The following is a 22303-nucleotide window of genomic DNA, read 5'->3' as shown; positions in this document are numbered from 1 at the left end:
TGGAACAAACGGATGACGGATTGAACCCAACATGAATTCACGCCGAAGGGAGCTTTCAAAGGACCTAAAATCAAACAAACGAGTCAGTGGACAAAACAGACGTGAAATAGAGTACGACAAGACATTAATTTACAGTGTTTCAAGAAGTGCAGCATAAGTGACGCTCTCGATGGCAGTGAAGACCATCTCATATGAGCTTTGCAGTCTAATAATAAAAATGGAAATATTATCATTTCTTTTAAATTGCTTAAAAATTAAGGTGCATCTGATAGTCCGTAGCGTCTTATAGTCCTTGTAATACGGTACATCTGAAGCCAAAAAGCCCCCTATAGTGAGAGAGACTCCTGATCAGATTCCACGTTCTGCTACGTCAACAGTTTTGAAGAAGTGCGTGCCAATCACAAGGCGGCCAGCGCCTGTCTGTGAATTTTACTGCCGAAACCTACTAGTTCTCTTTTCCAAATCTTAGTTTGAATCGGTGGTGGATTACTCTAGTTAACTCTGTTCTGTGATTTGCGCAGACAGTATTAGACGCGAAGCCTTTGTTAGACACAGCCTGCGAGTACTATTAGGTGAAATGGTGCGCTTCCAGGTGTTCCATCGAGTTAGTATTTCCATTTTGTACACGCTGTTTCGACGATCGACGGACTCTGATCGGAGTCCAGGCAGCGGATGCACATGCAACAGGAAAAATTGAGGTACCTGAAAATAATAGCGAGGCCGGTCGTTGAAACACTGCGCGCGGAGTGAAACAATAATTCATCAGAACACCCGGAGGCCCACCATTAATCAATCACGCGGAAAAGAACCTGGGAAATCACTATCAGGCGATCGTTTTGCTCGCAGGACGTCAACTCTCCCAATTTTGTTGTCTGGAGGGTGGTCATCTCCAAGACTCTGCCTTGTATTTTGACTGCAAATGGCAGTGGTACACGTTCACGTCACCCGCCCTGCCCATCGCAGAAAACCAAACGCACAGAAATCAAGTACCCAGCTTCCTTAACGTATTTTAATACATAGACGGGACATCTATATCGTTACAATGCACGCAGAATTCGTGATGCAATACCCTCTTAAAACAGTAACGTGATATGTTATTTCTTGTGCAGCAAAAAGCGCATATCAGTCACTGAACTGCACCTTAAAAAAGTTAGATTGCGCTGACAGATAAGTTAGTAGCGTTTTCTCGTAAGTTTGATAAACACAACAGATACAAACAGCAGAAATATTAGTCATCAACAAAGAATGTTCCTTCTCTGTTTACAACAGTCTGCCAAAGCTGGGGTACTTTTAGATTCCAAGACTATAGGTATCCCTCGTAGAACCATATTCTGAGAGCATTTTCATCCGGAAACTAAGTTCCTTGAAGCTTGTTTGATACAGAGCGGAATAGGAGAAAATCTCCGGATGCAAGACCGTGGAAAAGGTGTGAACCGAATGGGTTCCCAATCCACGTCCAGTGTCGCAGATTGCGAGCGGGCTTTAACATGGGGTACCATCACTTCACATAGACTTGCTCCTCGTGGTTCTTGGATTATGTCTGCAAGACGTACCAGTTATGGACAATAAATGTCAGCACTCCGTATAAGCAATTCTTGGTACAGCCGGCCGGGTCACAGGTTCGAATCCTGCCTCGGGCATGGATGTGTGTGATGTCCTTAGTTAGGTTTAAGTAGTTCTAAGTTCTAGGTGCTCAGAGCCATTTGAACCAATTCGTGGTACACCATACCATCGCCAATCCAGCAAATGCGTGACGTTGTGTTGAGGTTGCTTGCAGATCTTTGAGCGGGGACTTTTTTTTTTTTTTTGAGAAACCATTCCTTTTTCTTTTATTTTCCATATGCTAGCATAAGGACACCATTTCTTGTCACAAGCAACGATACAGGATAATAATGGTCGGTGTTGTTCACGAGCCAATTAATGACGAACAAGCAAAGTTGCACATATGGCCCCCCGCTGATTTTTGAGGTTTTGGCTTACAGAACGCGGTACTTGTATGCAAATATTGCACGCTGGTGGAATGTTCACAGTTCAACACATTGGCCGGTTCTCGAGGGTAGTGACGTGGTTCATTGTGGATTAACGCTTTTAAACGATCTTCAGCAAACCTCGAAGATCTTCCTGAATGTGAAGAGTCACAGACTTCAGAACGATCTTAAAACCAGAAAACCATTCTCTTTGCGTGCTCTGTCGAATGGCATTATCCCCTTACACGGGGCAAATGCTCTGGCTGCCTCTACTGCTCTCACGCGTCTATTGAACTCAAACAAGAGAATATGTCGGAAACGTTCCGATTTCTCCACTTCGCACTCCATTTTCCAGCGTCGAAATCTCCACTCACTTCTCCAAATGGCAAAATGACAATCAGTATACCCTGATAGCAACAGTGAACTACAAAAAAAAGAAAAAAAAGACAGTCACTAAATAAACCCATAGCAACCGGATACCAACGTGTAAGACAAAAACGCTACTATCTTATGACCCAACATAATATACGTAGGAGACGTCTGCTAACCTCTTACCTTCTTTGGTGAACGAAAGTATGATGCCGTATAAAATGTTTTTCGTATACCTAATGATACGTTATTCATGTGATCGTTTGTGAATCCCCACGGCATCCCCCTGTAGATATTGAAGACAAGAAACTGTAACTGTAATTAGGATAATCGCTTTTATCCAAGATAAGAAAATGCATATAATGCTGTACGACACAACTTAATCCGAATGAAAAAAAATGCCTTTGGTCAAAAAGAATGGAAGACAATCACGGAGAGAGAAGACAATGAAGTACATTCTGTTTGGAGTTTATGCCTATTGAAAATAGTTCAACTTTATTGTAAACGTCCTGTCTTATTTCCCAGGCTTACGTTAATTATTTCTCCCGTTCGTTTGTGAAGCTCGTCGGCACCAGATTATATACAGATATATTCACAATTACGTCCAGTGATTAGAGGAGACCACATTTTTTTCCACACTTGTTATCAGGATGTGGTAAATTTTAGTTTTAAAAGAGTGCTACATGTGATCTCATGTATGGACACATTTTCCTTACTAATTAAATTGTCTTTACAAGGAATAGCCGCTGCTTTCCACAGTAAAAAGTCCAAGTAAAATACGCCTTCCAAGCTATGATTTTGGTTTAACCGTTGAACAGCACAGTGGATGATGTAACAAAGTTGCAACTCTTGCTAAATTATATCTACTATCCTCACTAAGTTTATTAAGCAACGTGTGATATTTTTTCTCACAAACACAGACCATAAGAAAAAATTGAGCATTTTACGGCCTCTTAGGTTAATAATTATTTTTGTTTCATTGTTTCTAACCCTTTAACTGCTATGGATGTGCTAAAGCGCGCGCCTTTGAACCTCTCTGTGTGCTCTGAACGTGTTTACGCGCGCCACCACTCCTTCTACCTGCTACTCTGAACGTGTCTACCGTGTGCTCTGAACGTGTTTACGCGCGCCACCACTCCTTCTACCTGGTACTCTCAACGTGTCTACCCGTAGACACGTTCAGAGTACCAGGTAGAAGGAGTGATGGCGCGCGCGTAAACACGTTCAGAGCACACAGGGACATCTATAAAGGCGCGTGTGTTACCACATCCAGAGCAGTTAAAGGGCTAAAGAGGAGATAGACTGACACTGAAATTTATTGTAAGTCGAAACTGTATAAGACAGTCTAGGATAACACAGAAAAAGTGTTGAATTGACGGTTATTTAAACATAATACTGCATAACAACGTAGCTCGTCCTGTAGGGAGTCAAATTAATCTCGTTGTAGCATCACGCCGTAGTAGCGTTAGAGCTAGCTACCCTACCTGCTGCTTGGTGATGTAGATGGGCTTGTTGAGGATGATCCACGTGACAGTCTCGTGGCAGGCGGGCATCGTAGTGGACCCGTCGTACGTCATGTAGTAGTCCGTCTCGGGCAGCAAGCCGCGGATCGACAGCCGACGCACCTCCACCTCCTGGCCTATAAATCAAAGGTCAGAGGGTAAAAAGAAATGCCCACTTTGTCGCAGAAAACACTCGAAAACTTGTACCAAAGCATATTTGGCAAGCGCCTAAAAGTACCAGAAAACTATCTGTCAAAATTTAAGTATGTGAGGTGTCACAAAGTAGATTGTCGCGGTGACATTTTTGTATGAATGGTTCATATAGTTCTTCCCGGTCAGATTCGTTAGTCTCGAGGTATCGACGACATCCTCCAGCGTCGTCTGCAGGGCTTTACATTTCAGTAGGTTTATAGGTACTTCATTTAATTGACAAAATTATGCCATGGAGGCATTATTAAGTCACGGAACTTCCATATGTTAGTAAAGATTATGTCGGTATCTCTGATTGAAGATCATTGGTAGCTTTACTGATTTCATTAGATGGTGTTATTTCATCTGATATCTCTATCCTTTCCAGCATAAAGTGACGGCTTCCATGGACCAGTAAGAATGTAGCTGCTGTCTCTCTTGTATCCACGGACCCAATCAACCAACCAACACACGCACGCACACCCTGACTGTGACATCGCTGGCCACAGTTCCTGTCGCGTCCGTAGGCTTTTCAGCATCAACTGACGGCTTCTATGGTCGAGTAAGAATGTAGCTGCTGTCTCTCTTGTATCCACGGACCCAACCAACCAACCAACACGCGCACACGCGCCCTGACCGTGACATCGCTGGCCACAGTTCCTGTCGCGTCCATAGGCTTTTCAGCATCAACTGACGGCTTCCATGGTCGAGTAAGAATGTAGCTGCTGTCTCTATTGTATCCACAGACCCAACCAACCAACCAACACGCGCACGCGCGCCCTGACCGTGACATCGCTGGCCACAGTTCCTGTCGCGTCCATAGACGTTCCAGCATCAATTGAGGCTTCCATAGACCAGTAAGAGTATAGCTACTGTCTCTGTTGTATCCACGGATCCAACCAACTCGCGCACCCGTGCGCTGACCGTGACACCGCTGGTCACAGTTCCTGTCGCGTTCGTAGGCTTTTCAGCATCAACTGACGGCTTCCATGGTCGAGTAAGAATGTAGCTGCTGTCTCTGTTGTATCCACTGACCCAACCAACCAACCAACTCGCGCAGCCGCGCCCTGACCGTGACATCGCTGGCCACAGTTTCTGTCGCGTCCGTAGGCTTTTCAGCATCAACTGACGGCTTCCATGGTCGAGTAAGAATGTAGCTGCTGTCTCTCTTGTATCCATGGACCCAACCAACCAATCAACACGCGCACGCGCGCCTTACCGTGACATCGCTGGCCACAGTTCCTGTCGCGTCCATAGGCTTTTCAGCATCAACTGACGGCTTCAATGGTCGAGTAAGATTGTAGCTGCTGTCTCTCCTGTATCCACGGACCCAACCAACCAACAACACGCGCACGCGCGCCCTGACCGTGACATCGCTGACCACAGTTCCTGTCGCGTCCGTAGGCTTTTCAGCAAGAACTGACGGCTTCCATGGTGGAGTAAGAATGTAGTTGCTGTCTCTGTTGTATCCACAGACCCAACCAACCAACCAACTCGCACACGAGCCCCCTGACCGTGACATCGCTGGCCACAGTTCCTGTCGCTTCCGTAGGCTTTTCAGCATCAACTGACGGCTTCCATGGTCGAGTAAGAATGTAGCTGCTGTCTCTCTTGTATCCACAGACCCAATCAACCAAACAACACGCGCACGCACGCCCTGACCGTGACATCGCTGGCCACAGGTCCTGTCGCGTCCGTAGACGTTCCAGCATCAATTGAGGCTTCCATAGACCAGTAAGAATATAGCTGCTATCTCTGTTGTATCCACGGACCCAATCAATTCGCGCACCCGTCCGCTGACCCTGACACTGCTGGCCACAGTTCCTGTCGCGTCCGTAGGCTTTTCAGCATCAACTGACGGCTTCCATGGTCGAGTAAGAACGTAGCTGCTGTCTCTGTTGTATCCACGGACCCAACCAACCAACCAACTCGTGCACGCGCGCCTTGGCCGTGACATCGCTGGCCACAGTTCCTGTCGTGTCAGTGGGGAGTCTCAGGGCGTTATCGCCGACGGAAGAGGTCGCGCCATGGCTCAGCTTAGGTCCGCAGCACCCTCTGTCTTTTGCATATAAGGTGGAGCGCTGGCCCCGAGACGGACAGCCTATTGTCGATTGTCTATTGCTAGCCTTCCGTGGAGTTTATAGCGGAGCATTTGCAGTGTGATAATTGCTATTGTATTCGACTAGGTTCACTACACGGATTATTCTTGGATATTACTTGGACTTGTATTGCTGGTGAACGTTTCGTCAGAAATAAAGATAACTTATCTCTTCATTCTAGCTGGCGCAATTCTTGTCATTAATTATTATTCGGCCGAATAATTGCTACATCCTGGTCACTACCCACGCCTTATACAATTTGTGGTGGCTGCCCCAAAAGTAACGCCGAGGGCTCTGGGATAGGGAGCCGTCACAAAAGTCTCGGTTCAAGTTGTTACTCATTCTGATCGCAACAACTTCTCTGATGATGGAATCCCAGTAGGTAGAGGTGCATAGATTTCCATTTTATCAAATATGATCCTATGTTTGCTCCTTATCATGTGATCGGCAACAGCAGATTTTTCCAAATCAGAACATTTAATGTGGCGTCGTTGCTGTGTGCAGCGCTCTGACGCTGTTCGTGTTGATGTAACTGCTACCCCATTCACATTTCATATGTTCCAGCAACACCGATACGAAAGCTGACTTTTCATGGGCACAGCATCTCTTTAATTCTGATATAATTTAATATAATTTAACTGATCACACAATACGAACGATTTCAGAACGATGTACGGGACACATTAAATATCGCTAATTTGATAAACTACTGTTTGCCGACCACAGCCACACAAACAAACATCCGATTAAGTTTTTGAAACGGAAATATTATCCCATGCATCAATGTGCTGGAATTCTTTCATGAAAGAAGCCATTGAGATCAGAAAGTGTAACTTCACCCTTAACGTAGACAGCGGCTACAATCTTAGTGGTACATGGAAATGCTCAATTGATGCTGAACGGCCAAGTGAAATCATTTCAATCATCCATCATCTCACGAAATGAGCGTCGCTGCTAATTTTTCTCAGTCACTGATATAGGCATACCATTTGGTAACACATGGAAGTTCACTGATTTCGTTATGTCTCCATGGCATAATTCGGCCAACTAAATTACGCAAATGCCTAACTAAATCTAATCTCGAGCCAAAGACTCCAATGTAAGTCGTCGAAAGCACTGAAATGGCAAGAAATCGTAAAGCAATTTATTCAATGTGAGTTGTCATCTGTCCACATTTGTCAGAAGGCGGAAGCAGAAACTACTACGAACCAGTGTATTTGACTCACAGCGTTCTGGTACGGTCATATTATCGACATCTATGTTCCGCAAACCACTTCACAGTGTGGAATGGCGTGCCTAGTTCAGGTACCACAGTCAATTTTCCTTTCTCTGTCCAGCTTAAGCGTGAAGTGGTGACAGTGACTGGCCGTAGGACTCCGTGTATGATCTAATTTATGTATTTTTATCGCTTCGCAGTGTGTGAGATATCTACACTCCTGGAAATGGAAAAAAGAACACATTGACACCGGTGTGTCAGACCCACCATACTTGCTCCGGACACTGCGAGAGGGCTGTACAAGCAATGATCACACGCACGGCAAAGCGGACACATCAGGAACCGCGGTGTTGGCCGTCGAATGGCGCTAGCTGCGCAGCATTTGTGCACCGTCGCCGTCAGTGTCAGCCAGTTTGCCCTAGTATACGGAGCTCCATCGCAGTCTTTAACACTGGTAGCATGCCGCGACAGCGTGGACGTGAACCGTATGTGCAGTTGACGGACATTGAGCGAGGGTGTATAGTGGGCATGCGGGAGGCCGGGTGGACGTACCGCCGAATTGCTCAACACGTGGGGCGTGAGGTCTCCACAGTACATCGATGTTGTCGCCAGTGGTCGGCGGAAGGTGTACGTGCCCGTCGACCTGGGACCGGACCGCAGCTCCATGAAGCTGGGCTACGGTCCCGCACACCGTTAGGCCGTCTTCCGCTCACGCCCCAACATCGTGCAGCCCGCCTCCAGTGGTGTCGCGACAGGCGTGAATGGAGGGACGAATGGAGACGTGTCGTCTTCAGCAATGAGAATCGCTTCTGCCTTGTTGCCAATGATGGTCGTATGCGTGTTTGGCGCCGTGCAGGTGAGCGCCACAATCAGGACTGCATACGACCGAGGCACACAGGGCCAACACCCGGCATCATGGTGTGGGGAGCGATCTCCTACACTGGCCGTATACCTCTGGTGATCGTCGAGGGGACACTGAATAGTGCACGGTACATCCAAACCGTCATCGAACCCATCGTTCTACCATTCCTAGACCGGCAAGGGAACTTGCTGTTCCAACAGGACAATGCACGTCCGCATGTATCCCGTGCCACCCAACGTGCTCTAGAAGGTGTAAGTCAACTACCCTGGCCAGCAAGATCTCCGGATCTGTCCCCCATTGAGCATGTTTGGGACTGGATGAAGCGTCGTCTCACGCGGTCTGCACGTCCAGCACGAACGCTGGTCCAACTGAGGCGCCAGGTGGAAATGGCATGGCAAGCCGTTCCACAGGACTACATCCAGCATCTCTACGATCGTCTCCATGGGAGAATAGCAGCCTGCATTGCTGCGAAAGGTGGATATACACTGTACTGGTGCCGACATTGTGCATGCTCTGTTGCCTGTGTCTATGTGCCTGTGGTTCTGTCAGTGTGATCATGTGATGTATCTGACCCCAGGAATGTGTCAATAAAGTTTCCCCTTCCTGGGACAATGAATTCACGGTGTTCTTATTTCAATTTCCAGGAGTGTATATACGTATTCTATCTCCACTAATCACTGTGAAGGCGTTGGTAGAGGGTACTTCCCGCTATGCCACGATGAAGGTCTTCTCGCTGTTCGAATCGCGTGTGGAGAGCGGGAACGACGACTGCTTAAATGCCTCCGTTGGGTGACGCAATTAATTGCGTCTAATCCCTACTATTCCTACGGAAGTGATAACTAGTAGGTTATATTCTTCAATTTCTTTCCTAAAACTGGTTCGTTAAGCGTCTGACAGTTCAGGTTTCCAGCGTGTCCTTGTCGCCCTCTCATAAGTCAAATTAACGTGTGAACATCCAAGGCGCCGTTGTTTTTGTGCGATCAGTATCCGCTGTTAGTTCTATCTGGTAAGGGCCTCACATAGCTGATAAATATTTTTGGATGTGCTGCAGGCCGGCCGAGGTGGTCTAGCGGTTGTAGGCGATTCAGTCCGGAACCGCGCGACCAGTACGGTCTCAGGTTCGAATCCTGCCTCTCGCATGGATGTGTGTGATGTCAAGAGTTAGTTAGGTTTAAGTAGTTCTGCGTTCTAGGGGACTGATGACCTCTGATGTTAAGTCCCATAGTGCTCAGAGCCATTTCAACCATTTTTTTGTGCTGCAGAAGTGTAGACTGCATTTTTCCAGCGTCCTACAATGAACTGAAGTCTGCCACTTGCTTTACTTACAACTGAGTCTGCTTTATCATTGCATTTCATTGCCAGAAAAAACTATTACACCTAGACATTCGCATGAGTTGGTTGATTCAAATTATGCATCACTGATTATGTTGTTTTTCATTTTGGGGGAGTTTTGAAGGTAAATTTCTTCGTGATTCACCACGGTTCTCTTGTATAGTCTGCCGCCGGAGTTGACTGAGCATATCCTTGACACAAAGGGTCACAAACCGATGTAGAATGGTCAAGAAACGTCGAACGAGAGTTTTGTCAGCTATGTCTATCGCTAGGGTTCTCTCCTCCGAAATATTCGAACAATAATGGATCATCCTACCAAAAATGAGCAATATGTTAGCGAGCTTTCAAATAAAAATGAAATGACATGATGGTGTGGTGTGGTGCTCACCGACGTTCCCTCCGACCAAGTGTTTTCGGTGGTTTCGTTGTCTAGTGGCTGGGACACGTAGTTGCCGCATTACAAGCACATAATGTTGAGTCTACAGTATACAATATGAATATACACATGAATCGAATGGTCAAAGGTTCCTGTGACTCGGCAATTGCTAATGTAACGTAGACATTTATGAATGAAAGATTGCAGTTAAATGAAATTCTGCAGGTACTACTTTAACGACTTTAAATGATGAGTACGATAGTAGAAGTCTTTTGAGAATGCGGTATATTTCTGCAAAACACTTACTGGTGTCGATGTTCCAGCAATTAAATAAAATATGTTGGATAACAGGGAAACATTAGATTCCTGCTGCACGTAATTAGTTATGAACACAACAACATAGCTTGAGATATATGCACTTCTAAATGCACACTACGTCTTCACTGTAGAAGCCAAGGAAATATCACAAGTCCACAAGTCGGCACCCCGAAGTATTTCTGCCTGCCGCACACGCGCAAACCGCTCCACACTCTCCAAGTCCCTGCCGCGACCGTGCGTCCGTCCGTCGCGCCGTACTGTACTGGGCCCTCTAGTGTCCTCTCCCGTACTGTCCAGAACTCTCCTGTGTCCTCTGCGCCTGTCCCTTGCCCCACACTGTCCAGAACTGCTACTCCATTCACTTCGGTAGTCGCCTGTATCAGTAATGAGCGTTGTGATTGGCGATAATGCTCCCATAATGTCTCCAAGCCAATGCACACTCACAAATATTTTGAAACACTCGAACAGTCCACGGGTATACAGCCGGCTCATAGTGTCCAACGGGCACAATATTTCGGTGATCAGAAATCTCGCCATCGTCACTGCTGCTCTCATCTATTACTTTCCCCTCTTTGGGGAAGTGTGAGGGGGAGTTCGTAGCCTTTCGGCTTTTATTTCCCTGTGTACTCGTGTGTGTGATTATATCTGTACTTTTTGGTGTCTGTGAAATGTGTTGATTGTTCTGTGTGTGTCCGGTACTTGCCTAATGTTTGGCGAGATAATTGTAGCTCATTTGGGTAGGAGCAGGCTTTGGGAATGGATATTGGAATTTTCTCTTCGACTTAATCGTCGAAGATTCACATGGGGCGCTTGTGCTTGTCGCGGGACATGTCATACCGACCTATGGAGTGGATGAGAGGGCCCTTGCCAGGACTTGAGTGGGATTTCAGCAGCGGCATGCAAATCGTCAATGGGGAATCCAAGAGGTAGACGCAGTGCCCTCCTGAGGACGCGGTTTTGCAGCCTCTGGAGTTTGTCCAGGTGCTGCTTCCTCGCGTATTCCCAGACAGGACACGCGTATTCCATGACTGGCCGGGTCAGGGCCTGGTATACATTCACTCCTACTGACCAGGGAAGGGAGCTGGATGAGTTGAGGATTGGGTACGGGATGGACATTCTGGCGCAGACATTCCTGTAGACCTCGTATATGTGGGGTTTCCACGTAAGACGAGAGTCCAAGGTTACGCCAAGATACTTGGCGGCTCTGCGCCAGGGGAGTTGGGTTCCATTTAGGTGAAGGTGGAGGGGGGGGGGGAGGGAGGGGCGTTGAGGAGGTTCGCGCCTTCCGAGCCTACAGGTAATCAGCATAGCCTGCATCTTTTCGGAGTTGATGGTGATTCGCCAGCGACGGGCCTAAGTTTCTGCGTCATCTAAAACCCTTTGTAGCCTACGGATGACCAGGTCCTTGTTCGCATTTCTTGTGTAGGAGGCTGTATCGTCAGCATACTGTGCGGTGTGCAACAGGGGGGCCGTTGTCGTGTCCGCAGTGTACAGACTGTACAAAACGGGCCCCAGGACCGATCCCTGCGGCACCCCAGTACGAATACGCCTGTTGGTGGAGGTGGCCGTTGCTACTTTGACAGAGAAAGTTCTATTCGAGAGATACCTTTTGATCTGCTTAACTATGCTCCCGGGGAACCCTTGTGTGTACAACTTGTAGAGTAGCTCTCTATGCCATACTGAGTCAAAGGCTTTGGCTACGTCTAGTAGCACTATCCCGCAGTAGCCTCTGTGGTTGAAGCCCTCTGTGGCTGCTTCGACCACTCATGATCTGTTGTGGGGCAGAGTGGTTCTACCGGAATCCGAATTGGAAATCCGGCAGAAGTTGCTCTCTGGTAATATGTTCCTGTATGGGTCATAGCTGGAGGCGCTCATAGATCTTGCTGAGAGCTGGCAAGAGGCTAATCGGCCTTTTGTGCTGTGGGAATAGAGGGTCTTTTTTTTTTTTTTTTTAAAAAAAATCTTTATTTCTTACAAAATATTTTATACAATAAAACCCACCACCTTATTAATTAGTGGGTCATGATGTAATACATTACTTAGGTACAGCTTATACATTTCTAATTATAATCTACAGACAGTGTGTTAGTTGAATGGGCAGACCTACTAATTAACAAATCTGCTACTCCTAGTATTACTACTTACACTAGTCTCTACTGCCTGCAGCGTTACAAACATGCCAAAATATACAATCCTACTTGTGTGCCTTGCTCACCGAGCTAACCCCGGTGAACGCGCCCTGGCACAGGGCAGGCCAATACTTTTATTCGCTGCAGGTTTCTATTTTAATTCCTATTCTAATTTCCTAACCTAATGAACTATTCTAAGTCAGAATCGGTGCGTTGTCAAATCCGGTATGGTCGCCCCTCTCCCCCTATCCTGCGCGTGGCGGATTCCAACTTTACCAGTCGACCAGTCCACGCACAGGCGGTACGGGATTGGGGCATTGACCTAGTATGTTAATTTTTAAGTCTTAAAGCTCTCTCAGATATTGAGTTAGGACCTTTCGTGATACCTCATTTGCCAACTGATTTAGCAGTCGAAAGGTCTCTTCTTGTCTTAATAACATATACGTGTCATAGTTGGGTAGTTGCTGTCTAAGTGTAGTTGCTACATCATCGAAAAGGGGGCACTCGTAGACCACATGGTCGGGAGTTCCCTCCGATGCACCACAGTCACACGTAGGCGTTGCCCTCTTCCCAAACCGACATAGATACGTCGGGTAAGGCCCATGTCCAGTGAGAAAGTGGAACAAACCCCTAGTTGGTTCAAAATAACCCATGCTCATTCTTTCCCTCACATTCGGCAGGAAGCTGAAAGTTCTTCTGCCGGATTCCTCTGCCTCCCAAACTTCTTGCCATAGCTCTTCACCCCTCTTCCGTATCTCGCCCTTATCCCCAACCCTAACTCCCAAGATGTCTTCTACTTTTTCTATGTCCCCTTTCTTTGCCCAATACCAAGCACCCTGTTCCCTGAGTTTGATATCCAGAGGACAAAGCCCCATTATTACTAGTAGGGCCCCTCCCGGAGATGTTCTGTATGCCCCCACAGATCTTAATATCATGTTCCTTTGAACCCTTCTCACCGACATGGCGGGCACAACCCTCGTGAGCCTGTGTGCCCAGACTCCCGCGCCGTAACCCACTATTGATGTTAGTATGCTGTTATGATACAATTTGATAAGGTGAGGGGGGAGATGAAATCTTTTATGACCTATGGTGATAAGGTTATTGAGAATTTGCAGAGCTCTTTGTGTCACGGTTTCAATGTGCTTTCCGAAGTTCCACCTTTCATCGATGATGATCCCTAAGTAACGTCCCTCTCGTCGTCGGAGTACTGGTGTGCCCTCAATTCTTACAGTCGGGTTTCTTATTAACTGTCCCTTTAGTAATAGATAGGTTGATTTAGGATAGAGGGTCTTTACCTGGTTTGTGTATCGCGACCACTTCCGGGTGTTTCCAGCAAGCTGGGAATTCGTGGGTACGAGTAATCTCGTTGAAGACGTTCGCGAGGTGTCCGATCGCAGTGGGTGGGAGGTTTTTGACCAACTGGTTGGTAACACTGTCATGTCCTGGCGCCTTTTTGGAGGGGAGTGACCTAATTACTTTTGCCACTTCTTCAGGGGCAAAAGCTATGGGTTCGCCTTCTGGGTCCTCCTCAGCATTGAGGAAGACAGCCAGTTGATGACGGACCACTCTTTCATGCTCATCATGCTGGGGTTCTGCGCCATCGTCAGGTGCGCTGACGAACTGAGCTCCTGAGGGCGGGCGGCCGATTTAAATTCCCTCCCCCCGCGGGCCCCTCTCTTCACCGTCCGCGCCCGCGCGCCGGCGGTCGCGAAGACGTGGGCGTAGGAATCTGTCCTAGCGTCGATGTGCTTGCTACGTCCGCTCTGGTCACCAATTTGTACTTCTTAATTACATTCAATACCGGGTCCCAAGCCTTGCTGAGATTGTAGCCGCAATCTCGGTTGATAAAATCTTTCCTGGTGCGAATTTCGATAGCCTCCCTTATAACGCTGTCCCAATATTTAGAGGTCTGAGCCAGGATCTTGGTACGCTCATAATCCATCTCGTGTTTCTCGAACAAACAGTGCTCTGCTACCGCCGACATATTTGGATACTTCAGTCGAGTGTGCTTTTGATGTTCTCGGCAGCGATCTTCGTTGGACGCTATGAGCCGACAGTATACCCGTGGACTGATCGAGCAACAAATACGCCGGGGGAAACAGAAGAATCACATTTTGAAACACATTGGAAATACCGGATATACATTTAAATAACTTGAAATTAAATAAATATTCCTACGGCTGGACCATAAACACTCTCTAACACACATTATTAAATACATAAACAAATTAAATAAAGATATGTCAAAGGAATAGCAACAAAAGGCAGACCAGTAGCCTGATGTCTCTGTGCTTTCTAAAACACAGTAAATGTTTAACCAATTTCTTCATGAATAGTATACATCGGATATAGATACAGACGAATAAATATATTTATAAGCACGTTGCTACCGTTTTTTAGTGTAACTATGGAGTACTTACGGCCTCACGCGATTAAGAGTAATCGACCGCTTTGACCTCCAATAACTCATGTACTATTCAAGTTACATGCCTCCAATTTATACCAATCTAGGTTTACACTAACAGCTTTATAAAGACACGTCGATCGACAAAATCGGATGAACCGTTTAGATTGTGGAAATTCGTTGTTGGGTGTTACTTCTACAATTTATCATCAGATACTAAACTTTAAATTAATAAAGAATTGAAAATCTGATTACACCATCAGAATCGCCGGGCAAATAATGGTAATGGACATGTTTCTTTTTGAGGTATCATGATTCGTCTGGCTATTATTAATTTCTATATGAAGTGTGAAATGTCTGCCATGGTGGTTTCACGAAGTCCGCCATCTTTGGCACTCCCAGCATACAAGTCTCTTTCATCGACACGGCGTCACTAAGGAATTGCCAGCCACGTGGTTGGCCTGGAGCCGGGCTTACGCCGGCACCGCGCGGCTGCCGACGAACCGCAGCCCGCCGAGAGGCGCCAGCGCGGCCACGACAACTCCGAACAACGTCACACGTCACTCTTCCGAGTTATTCAGTGCCAGACCTTGCAAAAGCGTCGAGCGGCTGCAGATCTTTGTTTCTTCTTCACCATTTTCTTCTTCTTCTTGGCTTCCAACAGACTCAAAACTCACGATCGACCTCGCAAGTTCCCACCAAAAGCTCCTGTCTTGGGTTACTTCATTCTCACTATCGAACTCAGCCTGTTGCGTATTGCTTTAATTTCATTTACCCATGTACCTCCTGGGTCTTCTCCTCGGTCTCTTACCAACTGACGTCGACATAAATATACTTGAAACTACTTGAATCTCTTCCATTCTCATCAGACGGCCAGCCCAATGAAGTCTTTTTGGAATTTAATTTGCTAATCGTTCTTGTTTGTTGTGAAAGAATGTGGATTTCTGTGGTGCGTCTTCTCTTCCAAAAATATATCTCTGAGCACAATGGGACTTTACTTCTGAGGTCATCAGTCCCCTAGAACTTAGATCTACTTAAACGTAACTAACCTAAGGACACCACACACATTCATATCCGAGGCAGGATTCGAACCTGACACAGTAACGATCGCGCGGTTCCAGACTGTAGCGCCTAGAACCACCCCGGCTGGCCTTGTGTTCCACCTTCGCAATTCATTGTCAGACTAAGAACCATAATTTGCCTTACAAACTTCATTTTGAATTACTTCTAATTGGTGTTATTCCATTACAGCTTAACTCCTTGTTTCTACTCCACAGTTTTTGATAGGTCTGATGATTGTGTTGCACAGCTTCAGTTTAGTTTTTCTTGTCAGTAGTGTAGCCCCTGGAAGTTTTTGTGTGGATTAGTAAGCTCTATTAGCATTTTGCAGTCACATTATTGTTTCTACTTCTCTCTGATTTTTTCGTCTATTATTGAACCCAGAAATTTGAACTGCTCAGCACATTCGAATTTATGTTTCCCGGTTATTAGACAGGATTAAGTTTTCTTTTTTATCTCTTCGTCTTGGAACTATCATGTACTTTGTTTCCTGACCATTTGCTTTTAGGTCATGTATAGATGCTTCTTCTACGACATACACAGATATTCTATTTGTGCTTCACTTTTTGCAATGAGCACTTTATTTTCTGTAATCGCTAGAACCTTAACTTCATTTCTTTGTAAGATCACAGCTGGTTCTACTTTGAGTCTCCGCATAGCCCTAACTAAGGCTACATATCGCTACAGTTTTCTGGCGTATACTACTCTTACCCACAAACAAATACCCGGAGCTTCATTTATACAAAGCAACTGGAAGTGTGAGTGTAGTTTCGGTCATCATGAAGACACACGGCAGTCGTAGTGCCCGATTCACTATCAAGTTTGTTAACCGACTATTAATCGCCAAGCAATTTCTCGAGCGAAACTATCTCTTCTACTTTGGCGCAGAGCCACTGACATTGACGTATTGATTTCATTGCTGCTCCGCTTGAAGTAGGAATAGTTGGACCACGGTCACACAGACGCCACTGAGTCGGTATGTAAAATCATGTGGAATAGTTTCAAAACGGCTCTAATACTGAACAGTTTTGCCAAAGTTGTATGCTCCGTAGAGAAATGGCTAGAAACTAACGTCACTTAGGAAACTATTTTCGTATTTTTTTTCGATCGGCAGTGAACAAAATCGTTACATATTTGCGTTCAATGATGTGCCAAAACATTAAGAAGACTGGCTTCCTCGACATCGAGGAAAGTATACAGGCGGGGCACAGACAGGTGGCGAGTAATTCCACTGACGATACTCACCTCAAATGTGCAAATCCACTGGCACAGGCGACTTCGATTGTTATGGTGCGGCATCTTGGAATGAACATCTTAGATCGGCGAAGCGGGTCGCCTATACGTATGCTGTTATCGTATAAACGGAAAATGGTTGGAAGGTGATGAAAGCACGAGTAGGCGACAGGGTGTTAGATGTCTACTTCTCATCAAGGAAAGTGGAGATCGGACTTGCCCGCTTTTTAAGGCAGGAGAAACTGCGATCTGTGGCAGACAGATTAAAAAGCTGGAACAGGCACAAGTATTTCGGAGCAAACAGCTTTCCGCAGAAGACGATCCTCACGTGTACCCATGTGGTTCCGACGACATCGTCAATTATGATTGTAGTGCGTACGAGGTCATCGAGATTGGATCGTGGATCAATGGAGACGTGTCACTTTTGTTGACTCAAGATTCTTGTTACACTAGGTCTGTGGTCGTGGCTGGATACACCGACATCAAGGCGGAAGGCTTTTCGATACATACCCCATCACGGATGTAGGCCGTTGCGTTCCGTAGTATGCAATGGGAGACTTACAGCTTGGCTTCCATGACACATGGCTTAGTAACCTGAGGCACCATGGCAACTGTGCGCTACGTGAACATTACTGTGGACCACCTGCATTGCTTCAAACTTGGTATTTTCTGCGAAGATGATGACAGTTTCAAGCACGATAACTGGCCATGTCACAAGGCCAGAATTGTTCTACAGTGGCATAAGAGACATGATAATGGATTTAGGTTGATGTTGGCCATTAAATTCATCTGATATGAATCCGATGTAACACATATCGGGCCGTATCGAACTCCCACCCCCCTCCCAGACAGCACCCGTCTGAATTTATGGGAATTGAGCGACCTGTGGTGCTGTGTACTCGGAATAGCTGCCAATGTATTGTCGAATCCTTGCCACACGAGATCGTTGAAGTAATGCGATCGAATGGCCCGCCTTATATCTGACAGTAACACCGAACGTCTAAAATTATTTGTTATGTATACTGCAAACTCTGTCTTCTTCTCTACTATTGTGCTTTATGGCTTCCACTGTAGCTTGTACGACTTAGTTTTTCCCACATATAACTTTCCATACCAATTCTGCGCAGAACCTTTTCATTTCTTGTCTTACTCGGCTCATTAATTTTTAGTATTCTTTGCAACATAGCACTCCAAACTCTTCCATCTTCCACCATTTTTCCATACACACTCTTCCGAACATCACTTTGTTCCAAACGCAGAAATTTTCTTTTCAAAAAGGGCCTATCTTTGGTGCCAGAAGACCTCACTTGGTGAGATATTTCCCCTTTACAATATTCTACGCTCAGTAGACTATACAGCAGCCTGTAATTCCTTCTCTGCTTCCTCAAAGGTGGTAGGAATGTTATTACTAAATCTTATCGCTTGTATCCTGTCATATCTCAAATTTTCGGTTATTTGCTTCATTGCTCCTTCGATATGCCTCTTGACCACGAGAGAAAGAAAGACTGGATTAATACTACTACACATGCGACTCACGCACGTATCGAATGCTTTTGTGTAACAGAAATTAAATGCATCGTTCTGGTAGGATTATTGATGAACACAATTTGCTAAAAAATCACGTGCAGGTTTCAATAACGTAACACTTACACTACTGGCCATTACAATTGCTACATCACGAAGATGACGTGCTACAGACGCGAAATTTAACCGACAGGACGAAGATGCTGTGATATGCAAATGATTAGCTTTCCAGGACATTCACACACGGTTGGCGCCGGTGGGGACACCTACAACGTGCTGACATAAGGAAATTTTCTAACCGATTTCTCATACACAAACAGCAGTTAACCGGCGTTGCCTGGTGAAACGTTGTTGTAATGCTTCGTGTAAAGAGGAGAAATACGTACCATCACGCGATTGCGGTTTATCGTATAGCGACATTGCTGCTCGCGTTGGTCGAGATCCAATGATTGTTAGCAGAATATGGAATCGGTGGTTTCAGGAAGGTAATACGGAACGCCGTGCTGAATCCCAACGGCCTCGTATCACTAGCAGTCGAGATGACAGGCATCTTATCCGCATTGCTGTAACGGATTGTGCAGCCATGTAGCGATCCCTGAGTCAACAGATGGGGACGTTTGCAAGACAAAACCATCTGCAAGAACAGTTCGACGACATTTGCAACAGCATGGACTATCATCTCGGAGACCATCGCTGCGGTTACCCTTGATGCTGCAGCACAGACAGGAGCGCCTGCGATGATGTACTCAACGACGAATCTGGGTGCACGAATGGCAAAACGTATTTTTTTCGGATGAATTTAGGTTCTGTTTATAGCATCATGATGGTCGCACCCGTGTTTGGTGACATCGCGATGAACGCACATTGCAAGCGTCTATTCGTCATCGCCACACTGGCGTATCACCCGGCGTGATTGTATGGGATGCCATTGGTTACACGTCTTCGTAATCTCTTGTTCGCATTGACGGCACTTTGCACAGTAGGCGTTACATTTCAGATGTTTTACTACCCGTGGCTCTACCCTTCATTCGATCCCTGCGAAACCCTACATTACAGCAGGATAATGCACGACCACATGTTGCAGGTCCTGTACGGGCCTTTCCGGATACAGAAAATGTTCGACTGCTGCCCTGGCCAGCACATTCTCCAGATCTGTCACCAACTGAAAACGTCTCGTCAATGGTGGCCGAGCAACTAGCTCGACACAATACGCCAGTCGCTACTCTTGATGAACTGTGGTATAGTGTTGAAGCTGCATCGGCAGCTGTACCTGTGCACGCCATCCAAGCTCTGTTTGACTCAATGGCCAGGCCCATGAAGGCCGTTAATACGGCCAGAGGTGGTTGTTCTGCTCACTGATTTCTCACGCTCTATGCACCCAAATTGATTGAAAATGTAAACATATGTCAGTTATAGTTTAATATATTTGCCCGATGGATACCCGGTTATCATCTGCATTTCTTCTTCGTGTAGCAATTTTAATGGCCAATAGTGTGATAGTGGATACTATGAACCTACTGCACACTGTTTCGCTGCAAAATTTATGAATGGTGTGGACTGCACTGCGGATCTTCCATTATCTCGGTTCAATGATGTCGCCCTTTGCAGTCGTCGGTCCTTTTCATACAAGGACGCTCAGCATTTCGTGAAAAGAAAGTTGTGGCGACGTCCCTGTTCCTCCGTGCAGTAACATGACTCGGGATAAGTTCTATTATGAACCAGTCGGCCTGTAAGGGACCTAGGCACACCTAGTTCCAGTCATCGACCTAGGAGGGCTCCACAAGAAATCGGGACCTGTGTACCTATCCCCGCAATAATCCAGTATCTCCAGATAATTTCCATTCCTATGTTACTATATCTGACTTCACAGAGTTTGAAGACGACGAACTCGAATGTTCCAAGTCTGGGGTAAAATCACCGCTTCCTTAGAATAACTCACTTGCATTGGGTAACCGAATTCTTACTTATGAAAGTACTAAGCTTGTTGTCCATCCAGTAAGAGCCCGGATCAGTCCAACATTAAAATTGAGTGATAAGTTCTCACTATCGTTCTAGAGTACAATATACTAAACCACTTGCAACAAAATTTGAAATGGACGCCACTGTATTTTGCCTTAACTTATAGGGATGAGCCTCAATTCAAGTCACCTGTGGGCCTTTCTAATGATCCAATACTGTCAATAAACCGATGTAATGTGTTCGGTGCTCGAAGGTTATTGCAGAACAGCGGTGTCATTTAACACATTTTTTTTTCTTTTTTAATAATTTTCTGCACCGGGGTTTTCTGGCAGCTGCCCATCCCCGCCCGATGGTAGTGACCACCTTATCAATTCGCCGATCGTTTAGCTGCAGTGTCACCCCGTAACTTACACTAATCTTTTTGTAACAGTTTATTACTGCCGTTAATACAAGAATATCCCCCGGTTTCGGACAGTAATGGCCCCTTCTCATCTGTTCGTACAATGTCGTATTCCAACATGCGTATTCTGCGTGACCTCTAACTATCTTAATTAAAGACGGCCCATATAGCCGGGCCGTCAGAAACTCTGCGATACAAGACTTCGTCTGAATTTAATATCAATTTCATTAAAGTGTCCATTGTTTAATTGTGCAAGATGCCGCTGCCCGTGACAAAGTTTTATTCCTTTCGGTATATATGAGTGTCTTCAGTATGTTTAGTGCATCTATTAGTATAACAATACTGCTCCTTCTGCAACATAGGCCACATTTTACTGCTTCCGTAATTGGTTCCGCGTAAAGCCTAAAGAATATGGCAGAAATGTTTCCGTAACAACTGAATGCGGGACTGCTTCTGTACCAATATTTTTCTGTCACTCCGTTTTAATCTGTGTCACTTACTGGGAGATGGTATTAAGCAACATTATGGCTTCTAGGTAGATCTTTGTAAAATGTTTGTTTTGAATAATATTATCTCTGTAGCTAAACCGAGCTAGGAATTCTGGTAAGATTTGGTGTTGTTTTGTTTTACTTTTCATACAAGGCTCACCAGTCGAATGATTTCATAATGAGAAGTATTATTCTATTTGCAGTACAATAGTAACGTTTTACGACGATGTCTGATCTAAAGATCATCCCGTGACCGACCTCTGAAACACCTTTCTACACCGGTCCGCATGGATTACCTTCTTGATACTCAATAAACTTACATCAACCTCCACATGCAGTGCATCTCTTAATGTGGTTAGCGTCATCCAATATTTATTCAAGTGCAACGATAGTGTTGTTATCGAATTTATTTCGCAAACGTCGTAAAATATGCGTCCATACTCGAATGCTGACGTCACGTGTGTGGTGTACAAGGTGAGCAGACCTTCAGATGAGCTCCTTGTCCTGTACCGGCCACTGACCTCTGTCTGGCCACACATCTCAACACATTAACCGTTGTTTCATTGTACGGAGAAATGTGATTTATCTGAACACTTCATGGTAATATGGATGCTTTCCACTGCCAGCAGCTCATCTTGAATCCTGAACAGGATAGTGAATCCATCAACATCCACTACGGTCGTGTGTTTGTTGATTAGACTTACGGGGATATCTCCAAGCTTTTCTCTGTCATCCAAATTCTCAACTTTGATACGGTAAAATCTCTTAGTTGATTCACTGTTTCAAAGTGGTAGACTGTCGTATACAGACAGATATCCTATAATAATGTATTATGTAAATTATCAGTTAGGTATGTGAAAATATCCACGCAAAACTT

At 45.7% G+C, this 22303-nt stretch overlaps 1 protein-coding gene across 1 annotated transcript in view; it reads right to left on the bottom strand.

Annotated features, from left to right (window-relative positions):
- The window catches only part of LOC126355132 (carbonic anhydrase-related protein 10), a 2094013-nt gene that overhangs the window by 376150 nt on the left and 1695560 nt on the right, over nucleotides 1-22303 (bottom strand). The window contains exon 8 of the mRNA XM_050005316.1: nucleotides 3821-3975. Coding sequence (XP_049861273.1) covers nucleotides 3821-3975 — 155 coding nt within the window. The remainder of the gene's footprint in view (nucleotides 1-3820; nucleotides 3976-22303) is intronic.

The sequence above is a fragment of the Schistocerca gregaria genome, chromosome 3, assembly GCF_023897955.1.
Source record: "Schistocerca gregaria isolate iqSchGreg1 chromosome 3, iqSchGreg1.2, whole genome shotgun sequence".
NCBI lineage: Eukaryota > Metazoa > Arthropoda > Insecta > Orthoptera > Acrididae > Schistocerca > Schistocerca gregaria.
Note: the sequence above shows the minus strand (reverse complement) of the source record. Positions and strands in the feature narration are given on the sequence as shown.